Raw genomic sequence first — 21,183 nt, 5'->3', positions numbered from 1 at the left:
TTTTTAAAAGGAGAGTATTAGTATCAGCAGAAATAAGCGGCATATCTATAGTGGCAGGGAGAAACTCATGTTTTGGGACAAATACGGTGCCTATGTTATGATTCCCTAAGACTCAAAACATTTGGTATTTCCTGAATTCTCCTTCTAGAGATACTGAAGTTTTCAAATGGTGTCTATAATAAACTATATTACACCCAAGTTGACATCTAATGATTTAATAACATTTAAATATTAAAAAATTAAGACACATAAAAGGTACAGCTTCTGTAGCCATGCAAATTCTTCGTGAGATGCTTGATGCAATCCTCGTTTTCAGTAAGTAAACTTTGTACTTGTGGAAACTGCATTTATTCAGCCTTGACATTAGGAAAGTAAGCAAATTATTTCAGTGCCAAAGGGATCGCTCATCTAGGCTGGAGTAAGTGAATGTGCTTTCCCGATGCCTACGCTCCCAGAGAATTTTTGCAGTGACTGAATTAGGCTCATGTCAATTGTAGAGAGAGGTGGGGAGACCATTAGTACCTAAATATAGGGCTAAGCACCCTTGCAGCTGGCAGCAGGAGGTGAGACCCCTTTGGAAGATGGCGTGGCCGGCTTTAACGTGACAACAGCTTTCAAAATTAAACAAATATTTATTGAACACCTACGACTGCAAAGCTTTGAGTCCTTCGGGGAATTAAGAAACAGATAAGCAAGGTCCCTGTCCTCAAAGAGATGTCATTCTACCCCAGGAATCAATCATGAACCCTGAAAACTGTGATATAAAGCAGAAGGCAGCACCAGAGGAGAGATCCAGAGTGGGGATGAGCGAGGAGCCAGAATAAATCAGGATGGTTCTGTGGAGAAGGGGCTGTCCTAGGAGCCCGCAGGAATGCTGAGCAGGATTCTGACCCACAAAGGCCGGGTGAGGGGCATTCTGAGTGGGGAAAACTATAGGCAGTAGCTAAGGCAAGAAACTGCAGGTCCTATTTGGAAAACTTTAAATAGCCCTTTTGAGTGAAACACAGAGAGAGCCTTCAAGTTAGAGGGTGGGCAGAAGAAGGTAAGATGAGAGCAATAGGTGGTGGACAGATTAAGTCTTTCGCTGGTGTGTGCCACAAATCTTCCAAAATCCGACACTCAGCTTGGTGTTTGACAATTTCATTGAAGACACATGTGACCTCTGGCAGCCGTAAGGCAAGAAGACCCTGATCCCAAAACGCTACTTCTGCTGGTCTCTCAGACTGCCTTTCCCTGACTCCGTTTTAGTGACCCAGTGGTAACTCAGAAGTGGGAGGATGCCAGGAAGGGTGATGGGGACAGAAACTAAAGGTAACTGATAATTGATCACTGCCCCCTCTATAGTCTTGCACCTCCATGCAGCTTCCAAGAAGCCCAGTGTGTGTGTTCAGGGGGTGTATCTATAAGTACTGGAGCAGGGCAACATGTTTATACAAGGAAGGAAAAGCTGCTCCTCCAAATCAAGAAATTTAACAAAGAAATAACTGAGCTGAGAATTTCTAAACCTGCTGGGCAATAAGAGACCATCCACAAAAGGCACTCATAAATTTAAGATTTCATGGCATTCATGTAATAGGGTTAATATTCTCTGCATGGAATTTTCCACCTTTGCCTGTCTTCCCTTTTTTTACTGCTTTATTTTTTATTTTTTATTTTTTTGGTCATGCTGTGCGGCTTGAGGTATGTCAGTTCTCCGACTAGGGATAGAACCCAGGCCCCAGCAGTGAAAGCACTGAGTCCTAACCACTGGACCGCCAGGGAATTCCCTTGAATTTCAATTAGTTTCAACCTAATAAAGGCTTTTTATAGCCAACCAGAAACACCTGTAGTAATCAAAGGCTGTAAAATAAAAACTATAGTGCTACTATGTTGTAAACATTCAGGGGATCCTGGATAAAGCACAAACTCCCTGATAATGCACCCATCAAAAATATAATTTTAGATATACTTCAGAATTGGCAACTGGTTCCCATTTCTTGCCTAGCCCCTATTTGAGAACAAGGCAGGGATAAGGGTCAAGGGTAGGGGTTAAAGTTCTACACTAGGGTGCGGAAGGGGGTCTTGGAGTGGAGGCCAAGGTCATGAAGGTGAAGGAAAGTCATGGGAACTTGTTTCAGAAAGAGAAGAGGTGAAGGGTGAGTCCCTGGTCCTCAGTATTCTCCCAGATGAATTTCTGAATCTGGCCAACTAACTGGTACATCTCTGGGATCATGGATGCTATCCTGTTGCCTCTGGACTCAGAATTATCCCCAACAGTATTTAAGTTGGAGCCAACCACCACCACCAGGTGGCACCAAATCACAGTTGAGTTGGGCATGAATTTAGATAGGGCAGCCAGACTCCCAGAATTCCTCACCAGCTAGCTCTATACTGGTCATTTTTTTTGTTAATCTTACAAAAAATTGTGACCTCACATTTCATATCACTGAATTCTTTGGATCTCACATATCCAATTACCAATCATTGAGGCAAGTATTCTCTTAGTAGACTAAAGACCAAAAGAGACTAAATTAGACATTGTGCTAATTGCTTTACAGACATTAGCTAATTTAATCCCTCAAGAACCTATGAGGCATAATATGAAACTACCTATTTTTATAGGCAAAAAATTCTCAACTATTGACATTTTCATCTAGTACAGTCTAATAGTTATTACTAAACTACTCCTTGGGTGCTGAACTCTATATATACACTTCATAGCTTGAGCTTATTAATTAGCTGATTCAAAATTTTGATATGTGTATTTTATGTCTGCTTGATTTATCAATTTCTGAAGGATGTGGCTAAAATCTTTTAACTGTAACTTGATTTATCCATTTCTCCCTGCTTTTTTTTTTTTTTTTTTCAGTTGTTCCTTTGTATATTTTGAGGCTGTATTGTTAGGTGCATACATGTTTTTGATGGTTATATCTTTTTGCTCTATTGTTCCTTTTATCAGCATATAATGCCCTTCTTTGTCCATTATATGTTTTTGCCTTATATTCTATATTGTCAGATATTAATATTCTTCTCCTTTTTTCTTTTGGCTCTTATTTTTTTCCATGTTTTATTTTCAATCTTTCTGTGTCTTTTTGTTTTAAGTTTCTCTTTTAGACAACTTATTATTGGATATTGCTTTTTAACTGAAATCTGAGATTCTATTTTTTTAATTGGTGAATTTAATTAATTTATTATAATTCATTCTAATATAAGTACTAATTTCTGCCATTTTATTCTATATTTTTCACTTATTACACATTTTATACTTCTTTTCCCCTTTTTTTTGCTTTTTTTTTTTTAATTGAGGTACAAATACAGATAACATAGTTTCAGGTGTGCAACATAATGATTAGATATTTGTATATACTGAGAGATGACTACCACAGTAAATCTAGTTAACATCCATCACCATACATAGTTAACAAAGTTTTTTTAGGATTTACTCTCTTAGCAACTTTCAAATATGCAACACAGTATCACTAGCTGTAGGTCACTGTGCTGTACGGTACCTCCCCATGACTTACATTTTATAACTGAAGGTTTGTGCCTTTTGACCACCTTTACCCATTCTCCTCCTCCCCCTCCCAACCCCTGCTGCTGGCAACCACCAATCTGTTCTCTGAATCTATGAGTTCAGTTTTTTTCAGACTCCACATGTAACTGGGATCATACAGTATTTATCTTTCTCCCCTTTCTACTTTCTATTGGGTAGGGTTTTATTTGTTTGTTTTTGCTGGCTTAAATATTGAGCATTCCAGTTTGCCTGGAATCTGTCTTACTTCAAAATTCATGTTTTGTCTTTTGTACCACACCAAGAGTTAGATGTCATTGGAACCTTAGAAATTTGTCATCTACCCACTGAGTCTAAAACTGGTATTTGTGTGAAAATTATTTGGAAGTTTATAAGAAATTGATTCCTGGACCTCTTCTTTAGAGATTCTGGCTCAGTAGGTCTGGGTAAAGTCCTGAATCTACAGCAAGCCCCTGACTTTGATGCAGGTGGTTCACAGACCACATTGTGGGAATACTGTTCTCATCCAACCCCACAGCTTTCCAAATAGCAAGCTTTACACTTCTTTGTCCTTTAAATATTGCTTTTTAAAGATACACCCCTGGGTGGGCTCTACAATCTCCTTTCTAGACCTTTTCTCACTTTATATTGTCCTATATGTTACAAGAATTCTCTAGACCTACTTTATATATAATTTATATTCTTCTAATTAGTTTCCAATCCAATGCTCCTTTACTATTACTCTATTTTACTTGCTTCCTTCATCATTATAAACACATATTTCCTGGGAGTACCCTGGTGGTCTAGTGGTTAGGACTCAGTGCTTTCACTGCCGTGGGCCTGGTTCGAACCCTGGTCAGAGAACTAAGATCCTGCAAGCCGCATGGTGGGGCCAAAAAAATGAAATAAAATTTTAAAAAATTTAAAAATAAAATAAAAACATATTTTCTTTGACAGCTTTTACTGAATGTCAACCTCTGTAATGGGTGCGGAGATAGGTGCTTTCGAGCACTCAGCAGCCACTTTGCTAGTAAGCATGACTGTCTCCATTTCTGAAAGGCAAGACAAAGCTTGGGGAATTTGCCTAATGTCACATTCAATGGGGAAGCTAGTATTTGAACCCAGATCTGTCTGTTCTATTTGTTATATCCCACTCTGCCTTCAAAGAGACTCTGATCCTCAGAAGCCCACAGTATAGTGGTGAAAGACACAAACAATCTCCCTCTCTGGTCATCTTCATATCCAAGATAGTGCTTTGCACATAGTAACACTTAATAAATGTCAGTGAAAAGAAAACATGAATTTATCCTGGTTTCTTACTTCTTTCTCAGTTTATGGTTTCCAAGTCAGGGGAATCACAATCTGGTAAAAGAGAGAAGTAAAGAGGACCGTTTGGAAAAACACAAATTCGGAGACAAAACAGAAAGAACACTCTATGTCACACAGTGAGCTTCTTCCTCTGAACAGCTACTGTAACAGATCATCAAAGTCCCATTATGTGAAAATGCCCATTATAATAAGCTAGGGCTACTTTCATTTTGAACTCTTCAATTTATTTTTTCTAATTAATTCAGTAAAAGTCTTTAAGTGATACAACAGTGTAATCTTACTACTATTTTCTCCTTCCTGGACTCAGTTTTATAATGTTGATGTTGAACATAATAGAGCAAGCAACTATAGGTAATTGTAGAAATTATTGTTGGGAATTTGCATGTGAAATACACACCTTTTACTGCCTCTAGTTGGCATTGTTAACTCGGTTATAAATAGTACAGCTGACATACTGCAAACAGAAAGTGCTTTTTGATGGGCAAAAATGGAAGATTGCTATGAATGGAGGAAGTGTTAGCACACAATGTTTAAGTTGGAAAGCTTTCATTAGCACTAGTCAAGGGGGAAAGTGATTAATTTACTAATCATAGCCTTGCTTAAGAATCCAATCATATAGAAAGACTTACGGTAAAGCTTTCTAAAAACAGATATTTATGCTACTATTTAGGTAAACAAGTAATTCATCCAGTCTATAAACATATTTGAAGAGTGTCGACGGGCACTTTTAAGAAAATTAAGAGGTTCCCTTTGGATTAATCTCTTACTGTGTATATGTGGTGAGGCAAAGGAAGTAATAGGACTGAGATATAACATTGGAGAGTGCAGTTTATATTTATACCACTCTTGAAGATAAAGCTTACACTGGGGTCATTTTGCTGAAATCGTCTACTAGAATTTGAAAATTTAAAAACTATTTGAAAAACTTTAACCATTGAGAAGGAACAAAAAGATGCCATTCATTGTGACTGTATGACCATAAAAATTATAATTCATAGGGCAGTTTTTTTGCGGTGTTTTATACTGCTTGAGGGCAAAAATTCAATCACTGTTACTATGCAGGCTGTTTCAATCATTACGAGGCATAGGTACAGACTAGTGATGACTTTTGTAAATGATAAAACATTTGCAGAAATTGTTATATTTTTATGGGCTGTAATACTTCAGTTTTCAAAAGTTTGGGGTTATTTTGTTTTATTTTGTTATGGGTATAAAGCAACTTTGACACAGAATTTTAATGCTGAACTACTCATCCAGATGACAGGAGAGGTGAGGGGGCTAGGGACAAAATTTTCTTCCTACGCATTTGTTTTTAGGCATTTATATTTGCCTGAGTGCTTTGGTACCATGGTGACAGCTTAGCAACAGCTAGATGCAAATTAAGGTAATCTGTCATGCCAGCCTCTGATCATAAAAAGTTGGTAGGTAGGACACTGGGAAGAAAAATACAGATGTTTAGACATTTAATGGTTTAATCAAAAAGAGACTTGCTCTATTACCTGCCCTAGTCCGTCTCTTCATCTTCTCTGTCTATCTCTTTATAAAGAGATGAGGATCTAAAAAAAAAAAACACCCAAACAAACCCCCGTATTTAAATTGATGAGATAAAACAAAAATTAAACCTTTTTAAATAGGAAATAAAACAACACACTTTATTATTTCTTAAATAGGATCTAATGATCACAATGTGTGCATGGAAAGTGTTTTTTGTTTTGTTGCTTTTTGTTTCTGGCCGCGCTGCATGGCACGCGGGATCTTAGTTCCCCGACCAGAGATCAAACCCATGCCCCCTGCAGTGGAAGTGCGGAGTCCTAAGCACTGGACTGCCAGGGAAGTCCCTGGAAAGTGTTTTGCAAAGACATTTCCAAAGGGTTTTTTCATACTAATGGACATTTGATTTCTGTTGATGGCTATTAAAGGGACAAAGTTACATAAAATATAAATACCTTTGGACCAGCAGACTTGGATGACATGATGGACACTGTCATTTTTAAAGACAACATATGAGGTCTTTCATTATCTTTATTATAATTTATATGTAAAACAGAGAAAGTAAAATAATCTGAAAGGAAGAACATAACCTTTGGAAATCTAGGAGGAAATTAAATCACCTTGATTTTCAGGGCTATTAATTTTATTTCAAATACCCTGGTAATGGTAAAATACAGGTTAAAGCAAATAGTCGTTAGCTAGTTGAACAGACATGGCAAATGGACTTCAACTTGTGTGCTGGCTCTGACACAATAATAGTGGCTGCCTGGAGAGCTGTGTTGAGGAGGGTTCTGAGGTTCTGTAGGAAAGGGCTGTGAGTGATGAGTGAACGCCTGTCACAGCTGAGAGGGAGACTAGAGGGTAAGAGACTTGTTAAGTGCAATGTGGGGGGTGGAATGCAAGGAGGGTTAGCCCAAAGCACCCAAATACAGACTGTAAATTTATTTTAAGTCTTACATTTTATATTGTAATGAATGCAAATCTTACATTTAATTCCATAATATATATATCTGGTATGCTATACAAGTTTAAAGGCTCATTTGTAGTTAAATTACCTAACGTTAACTTTGTGGGAAAAAAATATGTTCTTAGACAATGTGCATGTTCATTCTGTGGCTTCCACAGTACCTGGCAGGCTTCTGAGTATCCCTGGGAGTCTCTGCACCCCATTTAGTGACACCCACACCTAGAAGATTGATAGAAATAAAACAGTTTAAATTTGTGCATGATAATGTAAGACTCAGAGAAGTAAATTAACCTGCTTGTCAGTAGCAGAGCTGGGATTTGAAGACTCTAAAGCCCAATTTCTTGTTTGTTTGTTTGTTTTTTTTTGGCCGCACCATGTAGGATCTTAGTTCCCGGACCAGGGATTGAACCCGTGCCCCCTGCAATGGAAGCTCGGAGTCTTAATCCCTGGATCACCATGGAAGTCCCTAAAGCCCAATTTCTTAACAAAGAGTCTGTCTATATTATTCCAAAGACAAGTACCAGGATTGCCTGGGATTCAGGGTTTGGTATTAAATTACTGATCTGAAAAAGAACTTTTGGGGCTACAGAAGACCATACGGTAACTAGTAAGTTGGCAATTTCAGTACTGCTGTTAAAGAAAAGCATGGTTTCCATTTGGGGTTACGGAAAAGTTATAGAAATAGTGGTGATGGCTGCACAACAGTGTGAATATAATTAATGTCACTAAATTGTACACTTAAAATTACTAAAATAGCACATATTATGCTATACATATATATATTACCACAATAAAAAAAAAGAAAATCGTGATTCATGGATTAGAAGATTAATATCGTTAAGATGGCAATTATCCAAAATTAGATCAATATATTCAATGCAATCCCTATCAAAATCCCAGCAGGCTCTTTTGTAGAAATTGACAAGCTGATCCTAAAATTTTTATAGAAATGCAAAGGACCCATAGTGGCCAAAACAATTCTGTAAAAGAAGAACTACAAGTGTAAATGCGGAAATCTGAATAAGATTGATGGACTGTATCAATGTCAACATTCTGGTTGTGATCTTGTCCTATAGTTTTACAAGATGATACTATTGGGGAAAATTGTAAAGGGTACCTAGAATCTCTCTGTATTATTTCTTACAACTACTTGTGAATTTATAATTACCTCAAAATTAAAAGTTTAATAAAAAAAAATAAGCTGGAGGACTTCTGCTTCCCAATTATAAAATTTAATATAAAGCTATAGTAATCGGGCTTCCCTGGTGGTGCAGTGGTTAGGAATCCGCCTGCCAACGCAGGGGACGTGGGTTCGAGCCCTGGTCCGGGAAGATCCCATATGCCGCAGGGCAACTAAGCCTGTGTGCCACAACTACTGAGCCTGTGCTCTAGAGCCTGTGAGCCACAACTACTGAAGCCCGCGCGCCTAGAGCCCGTGCCCCGCAACAAGAGAAGCCATAGCAATGAGAAGCCCTCGCACCGCAACGAAGAGTAGCCCCCGCTCGCTGCAACTAGAAAAAGCCCGCGCACAGCAACAAAGACCTAACGCAGCCAATAAATAAACAAACAAATAAATAAATAAATATAAAGCTATAGTAATCAAGGAATTGTGGTTCTGGCGTAAGGACAGACATAGAGATCAATGGAACAGAATTGACAGAAACAGACTCTTGTATTTAGGGTCAACTGATTTTCTACAAAGTTGCTAGGGCAACTCAAAGGAGGAAAGAATAGTCTTTTCAACAAATGGTTCTAGAACAACTGGATATCCACATACAAAAAAAAATTAATTTAGTCCAGTGGTTTTCAATGGGGGCGATTTTGGCTTCCCAAAGGCAGGGAACTTTTGGCAATGTCTAGAGACAATTCTGATTGTCGCAGCTGGGGTTGGGGTGCTACTGGCATTTAATGTGTATACGCCAGAGATGTTGCTAAACATCCAGCAATGCACAGGGCAACCCCACAACAAAGAACGACCCAGCCCGATATGTCAATAGTGCTGAGGATGAGATACCTGGTTTAAACCTTTACCTCACACTATATACAAAAATTAACTAAAAATGCATCATAGACCTAAATGTAAGAGCTAAAACTATACAACTTTGAGAAAAGAACATTGGAGAAGATCTTTGTGACTTTGGGTTAGGCAAAGATTACTTAGATATGACACTGAAAGCATGATCTATAGCAGAAAAAATTGATAAATTGGACTTCATCAAAATTAAAGACTTTTGCGCTTCAGAAGGAACCATTATGAAAATGAATTTAAGCTATAGATTGGGAGCAAATATTTGCACACCATATATCAGATAAAGGACTTATATTCAGAATATATAAAGAATGCTTATAACTCAATAATAAGACAAACAACCCAATTAAGAAATAGGCAAAGGATTTGAACAGACATTTCACCAAAGAAGATATATAAATGACTAACATGCTCATGAGATGATGCTTAACATCATTAGTCATTAGGAAAATGCAAATACAAATCACAATGAGATACAGTCTCATTCCTACTAGAATAGCTATAATAAAAAATGGAATACCGGGGACTTCCCTGGTGGTCCAGTGGTAAAGAATCCGCCTTGCAATGCATGGGATGCACAGGTCTGATCCCTGGTCAGGGAACTAAGATCCCACATGCCGCGGGGCAACTAAGCCCCCGCGCCACAACTACTGAGCCCATGCACCGCAAGGAAAGATCCTGTGTGCCACAACTAAGACCCGACACAACCAAAAAAAAAAAAAAATAGCAATAATAAAAGAAAAATAAATGAATAAAATAAATATTTTTTTAAAAAAGGGAATACCAAGAGTTGGCAAGGATGTGAAGAACTTGGAACCCACATGTGTTGGAAAGGTAAAATGATACAGTTATTTTGGAAAACGGTCTGGCAATTTCTAACAGGTTAAACATAAATTTATTATAAATTTTACTCCTGAGGATCTACTCAGGAGAAATGAAAACTTATGTCCACATAATGACTTGTACATGAGTATTCAAGACAGCATTATTAATAATAGGTGAACAGTAGAAACAACCCAAATGACAATCAACTGGTAAAGGGATAAATGAATATATCTGTTCGATGGAATATTATTTAGCAATATAAAGGAATGAAATAATGATTAATTCCACAACATACATAAACCTCAAAAACATTATGCTAAGTGACAGAAACCAGATGCAAAAGACTAAGTATTGTAAAACTCCATTTATATAAAATGTCCAGAGAAGGCAAATCTATAGAGACAGAGAGTAGATTAGTGGCTGCCTAGGATTAAGGGTGAGAGCAGAGGTTGACTGCAAATGTGCACAAGGGATCTTTAAAACTGAATTGTAGTGATGCTTGCACAATTTTGTAAATTTACTAAAAAGCATTGAATTGTGTACTTAAACTAGATGAATTTTATGATATGTAAACTATACTTCAATAAAGCTGCTTTTGAAAATGCAATTAAAGCAATTCTAAATCTTCAAAAAAAGAAGAATAAAAGGAAAGAGAAGTACAGAACTGCATAAACAGGCAGCAATTAGGAAGCTCACAATTAACTGATCGGATTCCACATACACAAGTAAGTTTAAGTAACTGCGCGACTCATGATATAAGGGAGGAGGACAGGCAGGGAGACTTCATTGAAATGTGACAAGTGAGAAGTAATGCGAATAGTAAAGTTATGATGATTAATTTAAGGAAGGAAAGGTTGCAAGTGTAGTTTAATTCTTTGAGGATGATGCTGTTTTCTCTTCATTTGAAGGCTTACAAAAAAAGAAAGATCCAAACAAAAGAAGACAATAACAAAACACAATAAACTCAAACCGTTATAGCATGAAAGATTTGAGTCAGATAAAGGTTATTTTGTTTCCCTTCAAACAAACCCTAGGAGTTTCCTTCTCCCAAGTCCTTGAAGAAGGAAAGACGGCTCCTCAACTCTTAGAAAATGGTTTCTCCATGGTTTTGGCCAAGAGCAGAACCTAAAACAACTGCCTGAGGGTCTTTCCCGTCCTAGGAGAATGTGAACCTCAGTGGGATGAAAGAAGTCGTCCTACTGAAGTGTGGCTGGCTGAGAACTTGCAGTGAAGCAAGAGGAAAATACATAGAGATGTGAATCCATTTTGAGCATCGTTTCGAAGGAATGGGAACCACCAACTGAAAAGATTAATCATTCAGGCTAAAGAATTTTAAGGGAATTTATTCCACAGTTTTAACCTGCTGCTGTGGAGAACCTGCAGGGGCACTATTTTTCCAAGACAAAGACTTTCTTAGTAGCAGGTTGGGATGTTGACTTATGAGTATTTACCATATACCCATTTATCCCAGAGAAACCAATCAGGAATAGAAATTCAATATACCTTGTTTAGAATTGAAGCTACTTATCAATAGTGGTTATGAAGACTGCAGCACCATGAAAATATGTTTATGATGTATTATGTAAAAACAGCAGGACCCAAAGTTGAATTTATACTATAATTACAACCATGCAAAAAAGATAGGCATAGCAGAAAAGGCTGGACTAAATACAAATGAAATGGTGATACTGATATGTGAGCATGGTGAGACTGAGAGTAATTTTTTTCTGTTTTCCAAAATTTCTTTAAAAGTGTTTATTTACTTAAATGCATCAAAAAGTGAAATCTTCCCAACAACAGTCAAGGCAGTGGGGAGCCTACTCATTTGCTCAGGATACACAGTGATGGGTATACTATCAGTCTTAGAAGTGAGCAGATCACATTGAAAGAAAGCTGATAGAGCTTTTCCATGAAGATGGAATCAGCATTTATAAAAAGAAAGAAAAGGAAGGAAAGCCTGAGAAACTTTCTCTTTCTACGGAAGAGTAAGAAATACATATCTAGGAAGAACATTCCTCCACCGGTAGAGGCCTAAAACCTAGCACTTCAGCGTCCCAAGGGCAGGTGGGGAAGCTAAAGGGAGGGGTGGACCCCACTGTCAGTTCTGGCCCCTCTGGGTTCTCCCCAGGTGACCTTCTTTTTCAAAAGTATGTTATCTCCTTAATGTAAAGGCGGGATCCCTTCTGAAAGAATAAAACAGTTAATCTGAGAAGGGATTAGGAGTGACGGTAGGAAATGGAGAAAGAGGTAAGTGACAGTGTTGTTAGATTGCTTTGTGTTTTAAAAAGAAAGTGCAAATAGCTTTATTATTACTAAAAGGTGATTAACAATAATGGAAACTATTAATAATAATGGAGTGACAATTGTGTCCTCACAAATAGATTAGAAAATCAACCCAATCCATCTCTGCCTTTTTGAGTTTTAGCAAAGGTGTGGCATGCCTTCTCCAGATTGAGAGGCAGTCATTAGATTCTAAAGATAAATCCTGGAACTTCTATTTGTCAGAAAGGTGAGATCTTAACAATAGGATTTCACAGTGGGAAGATAAATGAAGGGGCAGGAAAGAATCTTCCTGAAACTAAGAACTCTAGGAAGGAACGTGAAAAGGGTTTTCTGAAAGCAAGGTTCTCCTTATCTGTGATGGACCTGCTGTTTAGTTAGTCTTTTATTTTTTTTTGGCTGCGCCATGTAGCTTACAGGATCTTAGTTCCCTGACCAGGGATTAAACCCAGGCCACGGCAGTGAAAGCACCGAGTCCTAACCACTGGACCACCAGGGAATTCCTAGTTAAGTCTTAAAAAAGAGAGAAAGAAAAAGAAGTTTCCTTTAGCTGCAATTTTGTTGATTAAACACAATTCCCCCAAAGCCACTTGCTCAAAGAGATCTATGTTACAGCAACTTGTCAGGTTTTGAAAGATAATCACGGATTATTCAGATTACTTTCTGGTCACCTGAGTTCATTGTGTTGTAGGTACTGGGCCTTAAAAAACGTGTACATCTTTTTGGAGCATTTTGCACTAATGTATATGTCTTTTACCCCAAGTTTGTAGGTTTCACCTGCATCCTGGGCCATAGCAATAACATTGGCATAGGTAAGAGAAAGTCTCAAACATTAGAGAATGAGACCTGGACCAGGCACACAATGTCACTGATCATTTATTTTTAGGTGTGACTAGGTTACCATATTATATAAGAAAACATGAAGAGGATTTAGTGTTGTCATCAAGTAAAACTCACAACAAAGTTTAATGATAGTCATAATCCTTATCTTCTTTCAAAGTAACTAATAGTGAATGGCAAATAACTCACTACCTAATCAATATCTAATTGATACTGTTTTTTAGAAACAGTTTTTCTAAGTTGGGGAATTTAAAAGAAGATGACTTAGTGGCACAGGAAACGGCTTTGTAGTTCCTCGGGAAATATAATTTAAAAATTTAGAAAAGAATGTCTCTAGAGGTGGGACTAAGAGAGAGACGTGTGAGACACAAAAGGAAGGGTAGTCAGAGAAGAGGGGAAGTGGGTCACAGGTGCTGGGGAGGTGAGGGCGGAAGTTGCATTAGCAAGGTGAAATGCTGTGGGGAAGTCTGCATGCAGGGGGACGGCTGGTAAACTTCACAGTGAGGCCACCATCTGTGAACGAGAAGAAGGCATCTCAGTGAAGTAGTGCCGTGAGACCCGACAGATTTGTTGAACAAGTAGTCTTTGAGTGTCTACAGTGCTGGCGCTGGTCTAGATGGTGGGGACCCGGCAGTGAATGTAGTGAATGACCAATTGTAAGGGTTAGGAGTTAGTAGCCTGTAAGAAGGTGTGCTGCTAATGCTAGGAAGAAAAAAGTAAAGGTGGAAGGATAAACAGGGGAAGTGAGGGATGTCATTTAGGGGAGAACTGAGCCCATTCATAGCCAGCAGGGGAAACACAAGACTCAAGAATAGGGACATGAGGGAGACAGGAGGCTGAAGCCTCAAGATCTTTGGAAAGGAGTAGAGTCTTATCTGGAAAGAGAAGCAAAGGAAGAGAGAAAGAGGTGCTGTCTGGGAAGACTCTAAAGTGGGGAGATGGCGTGTGAAGGCAAGCCAGTCTGTCAGAGGCAGTCCTTTCTGCCAGCTCCTGCATCTATAAATGGGGGATTAAGTCTTACCCCCAGAGAGTGGTCGTGGGATTCGAACAAGATAGTACTGTTAAGGCCCTTAGCAGAGTGCCTGGTATACACGCAGAGCCCATACTATACTTGAAGAAAAGACTGATAGGGAGGAAGGAGAGTGCACGTGGGCTCAGGGGCCTGAAGTGAGTGAGGTTTGCAGGTCCAGGTGGGGGGAAGAGGGACAATGGTTAATGAATGAATTCTTCACTCTAGCAAGAAACTGGGGGTGGAGGGTGATGCAGAGGGGGTAAAGGAGGAGACATTCTAAGGTCACTAACTCTGCCTTGTCAGTACCTTCCCTGGCAGCACTCAGGCAGTAGGCCAAAAAGTGTGATTAAGCGTGTCTTGCTGCCCCCAAATTTCTCCCTAGAGATTGTCTGAAATTATAAGGGCTCAAAATGAATTAATAAATAAATATCCCTGAAGAAGGGGTATGGAGAAGACTATCAGTATTTAATACTTTAGACTGACTTAGCCAGCGTATTAGATTTAACAAAAGCAGAGCTGTCACTCAACAGTGAGGGCAGGGCTGCTGCTCCCAGGGAGCCTGACGGCAGGCACAGGAGAGGGAACAGAGGCCTGGAAGGCAGCTGGGAAGATGAAAGGGAGGTAGGAAATGTTCCAAAGAAAGCAGAAAGGCGGGTGTTGAAACAAAGAGTCCAGGATTATAAGCCATACAAAGGAGAGCTGGGAATTCTTTAGGTCACCTGTGAGGCAGCTTGGCAAGAAGTCTGCCATTAAGTTTTATGCTTTCCTTCATAGCCTCTCTTCGGGTTTCACCTTCCCTCTTCCCTGAATTTCACATAGCATCTTTGTTATCTAGAAAGTCAGAAATGGCAAACTTTTAGAAAATAAAACAAAGCTGGAGAGGACCTCATATATTCTCTTGTTTAACCTTATTTTACAAATGTGGAAACTGAGGCTCAGAGGGAAGTGACTTGTTCAAGGTCACACAGCGAACCAGGCGCTAAACCAGAACTAGAAGAGCCCTAGAATCCTGCCTTGTGTTCCACAGTACCCGACCATCTGCTTAATAAAACCTACAGCTTGCTGAAGTTTCTGCTCATCCAGAGAACACAAAGCATGACTCCTCCTTTGTGGAAGTTAATGATTAAAACCTAGTCTGATCTAAAGCGTCTAACCATAGTTACTAATTAAGCCAATTTCTGTGAGAAAAGACATTTTAAAACAGAAGAGTGGAGTGTTCTCTTCAGCTAAATCTATAGGCGTTCAAATTGTAGTAGCATAAACTGTACAATTACAACATTTCAAGTATGCTTAAAAATATTTCAAAATACAATACCTTAACCTCTGTAGCTTATATTTTCTTTTCATTGCATGCCACATGATGGGTCCTGATAGAACGGTTTTGTAACTTTTGAAGAAGGAATTTAACTAAAGTGACTTCACTTAGTGTTTGAGTGAACTAGGTAATAAAATCTGTTTGCTGTGTTCGCTGTCTCCAGATAGGGCTGTAATTACACCACATAAGGAAGAAAGGTAGCTGAGTCTCAATCTAGATCATTTATGTAAACTCAACCTTCTTGTCAACGATGTTCTCATATTGCATGCATGCAAACCTCAAAAATCATCTCCTATGAACCACAGAGAGACAGTGTCCAATTGCAGGCCTGTGAGATTGCTTATATTCTTTCTGTAATTGGATGTCTGTGGTTCAAGACCAAAATTTGACACTCTGAGGCTAAAAAAAAAAATCACCAATGAATTCCCCAGTACAACAATTATATATCTGACGCTTTTAAAAATTAAAGGTATTCCCTACACCAACGTATTACAAATGAATACATTTACTTGAAAAAAAGAAGCATCCCGTTCAGCTTAAAAAAAAAAAAAAGTTTGGTTCTTTGAAATGCGTTTGAAAAAATTTGGTCTTCCAGAAAGAAAAACAGGCAATTCCTACTATAACCAAGTTAACATTTGATAACATTTTAATCTCCTACTTCAAATATTTGGCATTATTTTTTCAGCAGTTTCCCCCCCAAAATCTTACAGAACCCAAGAAGCACAAAGTATATCCATACTGCATCTGTAAATACAAAGACATAATTGCAAGAAGACAAAGCATGTTTTTTTTTCTTAATCATTAAGCTACCCTCTGTTATGAAAAATTGGTCACTGGTTTTTGATTTGACAGTCCTCCCTGGCTGGCATTGATAGTGTTTCTCTTGACACCTGCAGCTTCCAGCTTGCCCTGTCCTCTCTAGAAGGAAAACCACAGGCCACCGCCCTGGCGCCATCCCTGGCTCAGTCCAATCAATAAGGACTTATTTCCTGTCCATTTGCTGAGGTCACAGGAGCGAATCTCATTAATTATTTCTGCTTCTGAAGCCTCAAGTGTGCTTCTGGCGTGACAACTGAAAACTGCTTGACCTTTATTCTTCTAATTTTGTTTGTAGCAGTTCCAAAAAGAAGGCAGTATTCATTTAGCAGTGTGGTAAAAAGAAAAAAAATGTATATGTTGTTAAAGTCATTAACACATTTAGATCTTTCATCATGAAAGCTCTCCCGATCACCTCATTCCCCAGTTTTTTTCAGCTAACGAACAATAGTCTTTTTAATTTGGTGTCACGAAAATCTGGTCACAGCAAACACAATGTTTTCTAAAGCAGTTCTGGCCTCCGAGGGAGGAAAGCTCTCCAGGGCCTCCAGTGCCTTGTTTCCATGGTAACGACACAGGTCAATAGCTGAAGTCACACCTTTGCCAGCTTTGATTGTTTCTCGCAACTGTTAAGAAACAAATGCACAGTAAAAGTCAGTTTTTAAGGTACCACAATTAAATTGGGGAGGAGAGGTGGAAAACAAAGAAGGGGAGAAACAGTATAGATTCACTGTTTCTGCTTTTGAGGTTAAAGAGGACACCATTCTCTAGTGATTTTGAGGCACTAACATTCCCTAAGGCTGCTAGGTTTCGGCCCTCCAGAGCAGAACAATAGGCTCCAATTAGCCTAATTACACCTCTTCCCCAACTCCCGCCCCGTGATATCTTGAAGTGGGCCCTGCTAGGGGGTGGCGGTGATGAAGGCGGAGGGCATTTACATCTCTGACATTTTGAATTCAGCAGCCTGATATTCTTAGGTGAGGAAGGCTTCATTAACATCCTAGTTAATAACTAATATTTTTACATTGTATGTTGACACAATAGTCCATGTGAAAATTCAAGAAAGACGCATAGTATTAGATCTGAGCACTACATTATGAAAACTGTAAGACTTTGGGAGGAATGAATTAAAATACTCTTTGTGAAGAATAAAGTCAACTCTTGCCCACAAATGGAGTTGATTTCCAATCCCTCTCCCTGATGACTGGAAAGGACCAATACAATGGTTACACTTTAGAGCTGAAAAAGACTTATAATGATTTGGCTGGTCCACTTCCCCTTGCCTTGATTCCATCTTCTCTTTCTCAGTGAATACCTCTAATGTCTGCTTTACTCCCTAAATCAGAAACTCGGGAGTCCTCCTTCATCCATTCAGGCAGCATGGCTCACCCATGACTGAACTTTCTGGCTCCCCACTAGGTTGGCTGGGGCCCAGCGACAAGTTCTAGTCCATGACACATGAATGGTGCGTGTCACTTCCGGCCTGTAGCATTTAACGGTCCATGTGAGTCCTGCCAGAGGTTTCCCTCTGGTACATCAACCAGTCACATTGAAGAAGCTCCTCAGGTTGGATCCCCGAGTGGCCACAGTGAGCAATCACGGTGCCTCTCCAACCTGCACAGGACATGTAGTATGGGCAAGAAACGCATCTGTTGTCTGAAGAGACTGTCAGGTTGTCTGTGGCCATCTTGACTGGATACACTCACTAAGTCCCAGCCACTCTATCTCATACAAAGCCCTCAAATTATCATCTGCTCTTCACTCTCACTGCCACATCAGTTCAGGCTATCATCATCGCTTGCCTGGGTTATTTTTGCAATCACCTCCTAAAGAGTCTTCCCACCACCAGTTCTTTGCCCCTGGACTCCATCCTTCACGCTGCCAAGGAGATCTTTATAAAAATCAAACGTGATCTTGCTTAAAACCCTCCACTGCCTTCCAATAGCTTTAAGGAAAAAAAAGTCCAAGCTCTTTCATGAGGCATGGAAGTCCTTTCCCTTTCCGCCGTTTCATCATTATTTAGGGAAACTACTTGCAGCTGATGGCTTGAGACAGTCTCCACACACACCCCTCGCCCCATCAAGCTTCCCAAATTCCACTTGGGTGGAATGTACACAGCTAGGATGACAGCCCTAAGGGGCTAGGTGCCCTTCTTCCTTGGGGTTCCTGGAGTGCCCTGTGCATATGTGGAGTACAGCATTATTATATAGTGTTGTATTTTAATTCTCCATTCACTTATCTATCTCTTCATTAGACTTGGAGCTATCGTATAATGCACGAAACATAAAGGAATAAAAGAAATAACCTGCTTTACTCCCCTAATTATATAGATGAGAGGAGAGGGCCAGAGAAGCTCAGCGGCTCACACAAGATCATAGATGGATAGTGACAAAGCTGCGATCAGAAGCCAGTTTTCCTAACCCCCAGTCCAGTGGCACTTAATATTATACTCCGCCAGACTCTCAGCATTCTACAGGTATTTCCACACTGCATATGCACTTCGGTATTGTTTCAGCCTAGGGTTCCCTGGTCTCCTGCCATCATTGAATGCATGAAGGCACTAAAATGGTCCTGGGTATCAGAGGTAGCCAGATTCAAACTCCTCTTCTAGCTCCCATCTTAGAGAGGCCAGTTAACTTCTCTGAGTTCTAAATGGGGATAATATCAGTCCCTTGTAGGACTGCTGGGGGGGTACTGCATGAGACAGTATAGAGTGCTTGACAGTGTCTAAAACACTATAGATACTCAGAACGACTTAATTCTTCTTCCTCCTCAAGCCCTTAGCCATTGCCAAGAAAGCTACCCCATCCACCAAGATCAAGTCTATTTTAGCTTGATGCATAGCAACCTCAAAGGTAGTTGAACTTGGATCAGACCAGCCTTAAAGATTAAAAAAAAAGAAAAAGAAAGAACACGCTTCTTATTTTCATTATCTTTAATTCTTTAACCTAAATTAGACTGGCCAACATTCTCTATTCTGGACTTCTAGGTTGGTAACTGCAGGCAAGTGGATATCTGCATGACTGGATTTCAATTTGTAAATATTAATTGAGCACCTATTATGTGTAAAGAGTACAATGATCCTTTTTTGCTTTATGGGTCAGGAACTAACGAAGGGTATACTGTGAAAAGCAGCAAATGAAGGACTACAGATGACCAGAGAAATGAGAGAGCAACTTTGATTAGAAGAGATTTAAGAAGGCCTTACAGAAAAGGGATTTAAGGCATGTCCTGAGAATGTTGATAAGTAGTTATGGCGTCGGGGTAGCAAGAAAATTATAGGAAAAGAGAATAGCTTGAACAAAGGCACAGAGGAGACCAGAGTGAATGAAAACAGATTGGTGTGATACTTTGCAGGAGTAGGTATGAGGGGACCCAGGTGGGCTCTGAAAACCAACCTAAGAACTTTATTAAAAATTTTTTTTATTATCAAATATTTTTATTTTTTATTTTATTTTTTGGCTGTGCTGTGTGGCACACGGGATCTTAGTTCCCTGACCAGGGATCGAACCCATGCCCCCTGCAGTGGAAGCGCAGTGTCTTAACCATTGGACCAGCAGGGAAATCCCTCAAATATTTCAAAAGTACAGAAAAGTTGAAAGACTAGCCCAAGAGTTGGCAACCTATGGCCTCAGGCCAAATTTGGCCCGCCTGTTTTTATAAATTAAGTTCTGCTGGAATATAGCCATGCCCATTTATTTAAGTATTGTCTATAGTTGTTTCTGTGCTATAACGGCAGACCTACAGAGTTGAGTAGCTGCCACAGAGACTGTATGGATTGCAAAGCCTAAAATATTTACACTTTGGCCTTTACAGGAAGTCTGTGACTTCTGGACGTAGCATAATTAATGAACACGTATCTTCTACCTAGATTCAACAACCATTAATATTTTGCTATTTTTGTTCTATCTACTTGTATGTGTGTGTTTTCTGAATCATTTGAAAGTAAGCTATTTAAGCTGGTATATTAGCTCTCCAGAGGAGGAAAAAGCCCTATTTGTAGCACTTGCAGATTTTTGTGGTATAAATACTCCCATCACAGCTGACTTCAAGCTACCAAGGGTTGTAGAATCACAAAATTCTTGAATATTTAACAACTGGCTCTCAGCTGGTAGGAGGAGGCTTGGACATACCACAGGCTGCAGGATGCTTTACCTTTGTTTTGAGAAGCATCTCCAAAGATAAGAACATTCTCCCACATGGCCAGAATACTATTATCATAGCTCAGAAAGTTAACAGTAATCCTCTCCTATTATCAATATCTAGTCCACCTGCAAATTTCCCCAATTGGCTCCAAAATGTCTTTTTTAGCCTTTTTTTCCCCCCAAACCACAATGAATCCTGGTTTACACACTGCATTCATCTGTTATGACACTTTAAACTTCTTCTTCCCCCTATGATATTGCCATTTTGAAAGGACCAAGCTATATTGTACAATGTTCTACATTCTGTGTTTCTCTGATTGCTATGTTTAGTTTGTTAGTCTGTAAACTTTATTCAGTCAGGCTCAACTGAATATTTGATGGTGACTTATATGGTATTTAACCCTACAATGAAGGGTAATTCAGACTAGGGCAAAATAGCACCCAGGAGGACATCACTAAAAGTTACTCAAGCCCTAAAAGAGTTAATTTCTCTTCCCCAATGACTACTGTACTTCCAGTTAATACTCCAATCTGCTCTCCATAGGGTTGGCTCCCAGGACTTTGCATACCAAGGACCCGATAGCTTCCACGTGTAAAATGCCCTTGTCAGAACTCATCAGTAATCGAATCCTTCATGGAAGGTA

At 39.3% G+C, this 21,183-nt stretch overlaps 1 protein-coding gene across 7 annotated transcripts in view; it reads right to left on the bottom strand.

Moving 5' to 3' along the window:
- Window positions 1-2,855: 2,855 nt before the first annotated feature.
- The window catches only part of PDSS2 (decaprenyl diphosphate synthase subunit 2), a 268,309-nt gene continuing 249,981 nt past the window's right edge, over window positions 2,856-21,183 (bottom strand). For 4 of the 7 annotated variants that reach the window (XM_082475374.1, XM_082475373.1, XM_082475371.1 and 1 more), the window contains 2 exons: window positions 7,439-7,496; window positions 6,384-7,164 (listed from right to left, as the gene is read on the bottom strand). In XM_082475374.1, coding sequence (XP_082331500.1) covers window positions 7,037-7,164; window positions 7,439-7,496 — 186 coding nt within the window. In that variant the 3' untranslated portion in view covers window positions 6,384-7,036. The other 3 variants (XM_082475375.1, XM_082475370.1, XM_082475372.1) reach the window with 2 other exon arrangements.

Source organism: Balaenoptera physalus (assembly GCF_965194825.1).
Source record: "Balaenoptera physalus genome assembly, chromosome: 9".
Classification (NCBI taxonomy): Eukaryota; Metazoa; Chordata; class Mammalia; order Artiodactyla; family Balaenopteridae; genus Balaenoptera; species Balaenoptera physalus.
The sequence above is the reverse complement of the archived record's forward strand: the minus strand, read 5'-3'. Positions and strand labels throughout refer to the sequence as shown.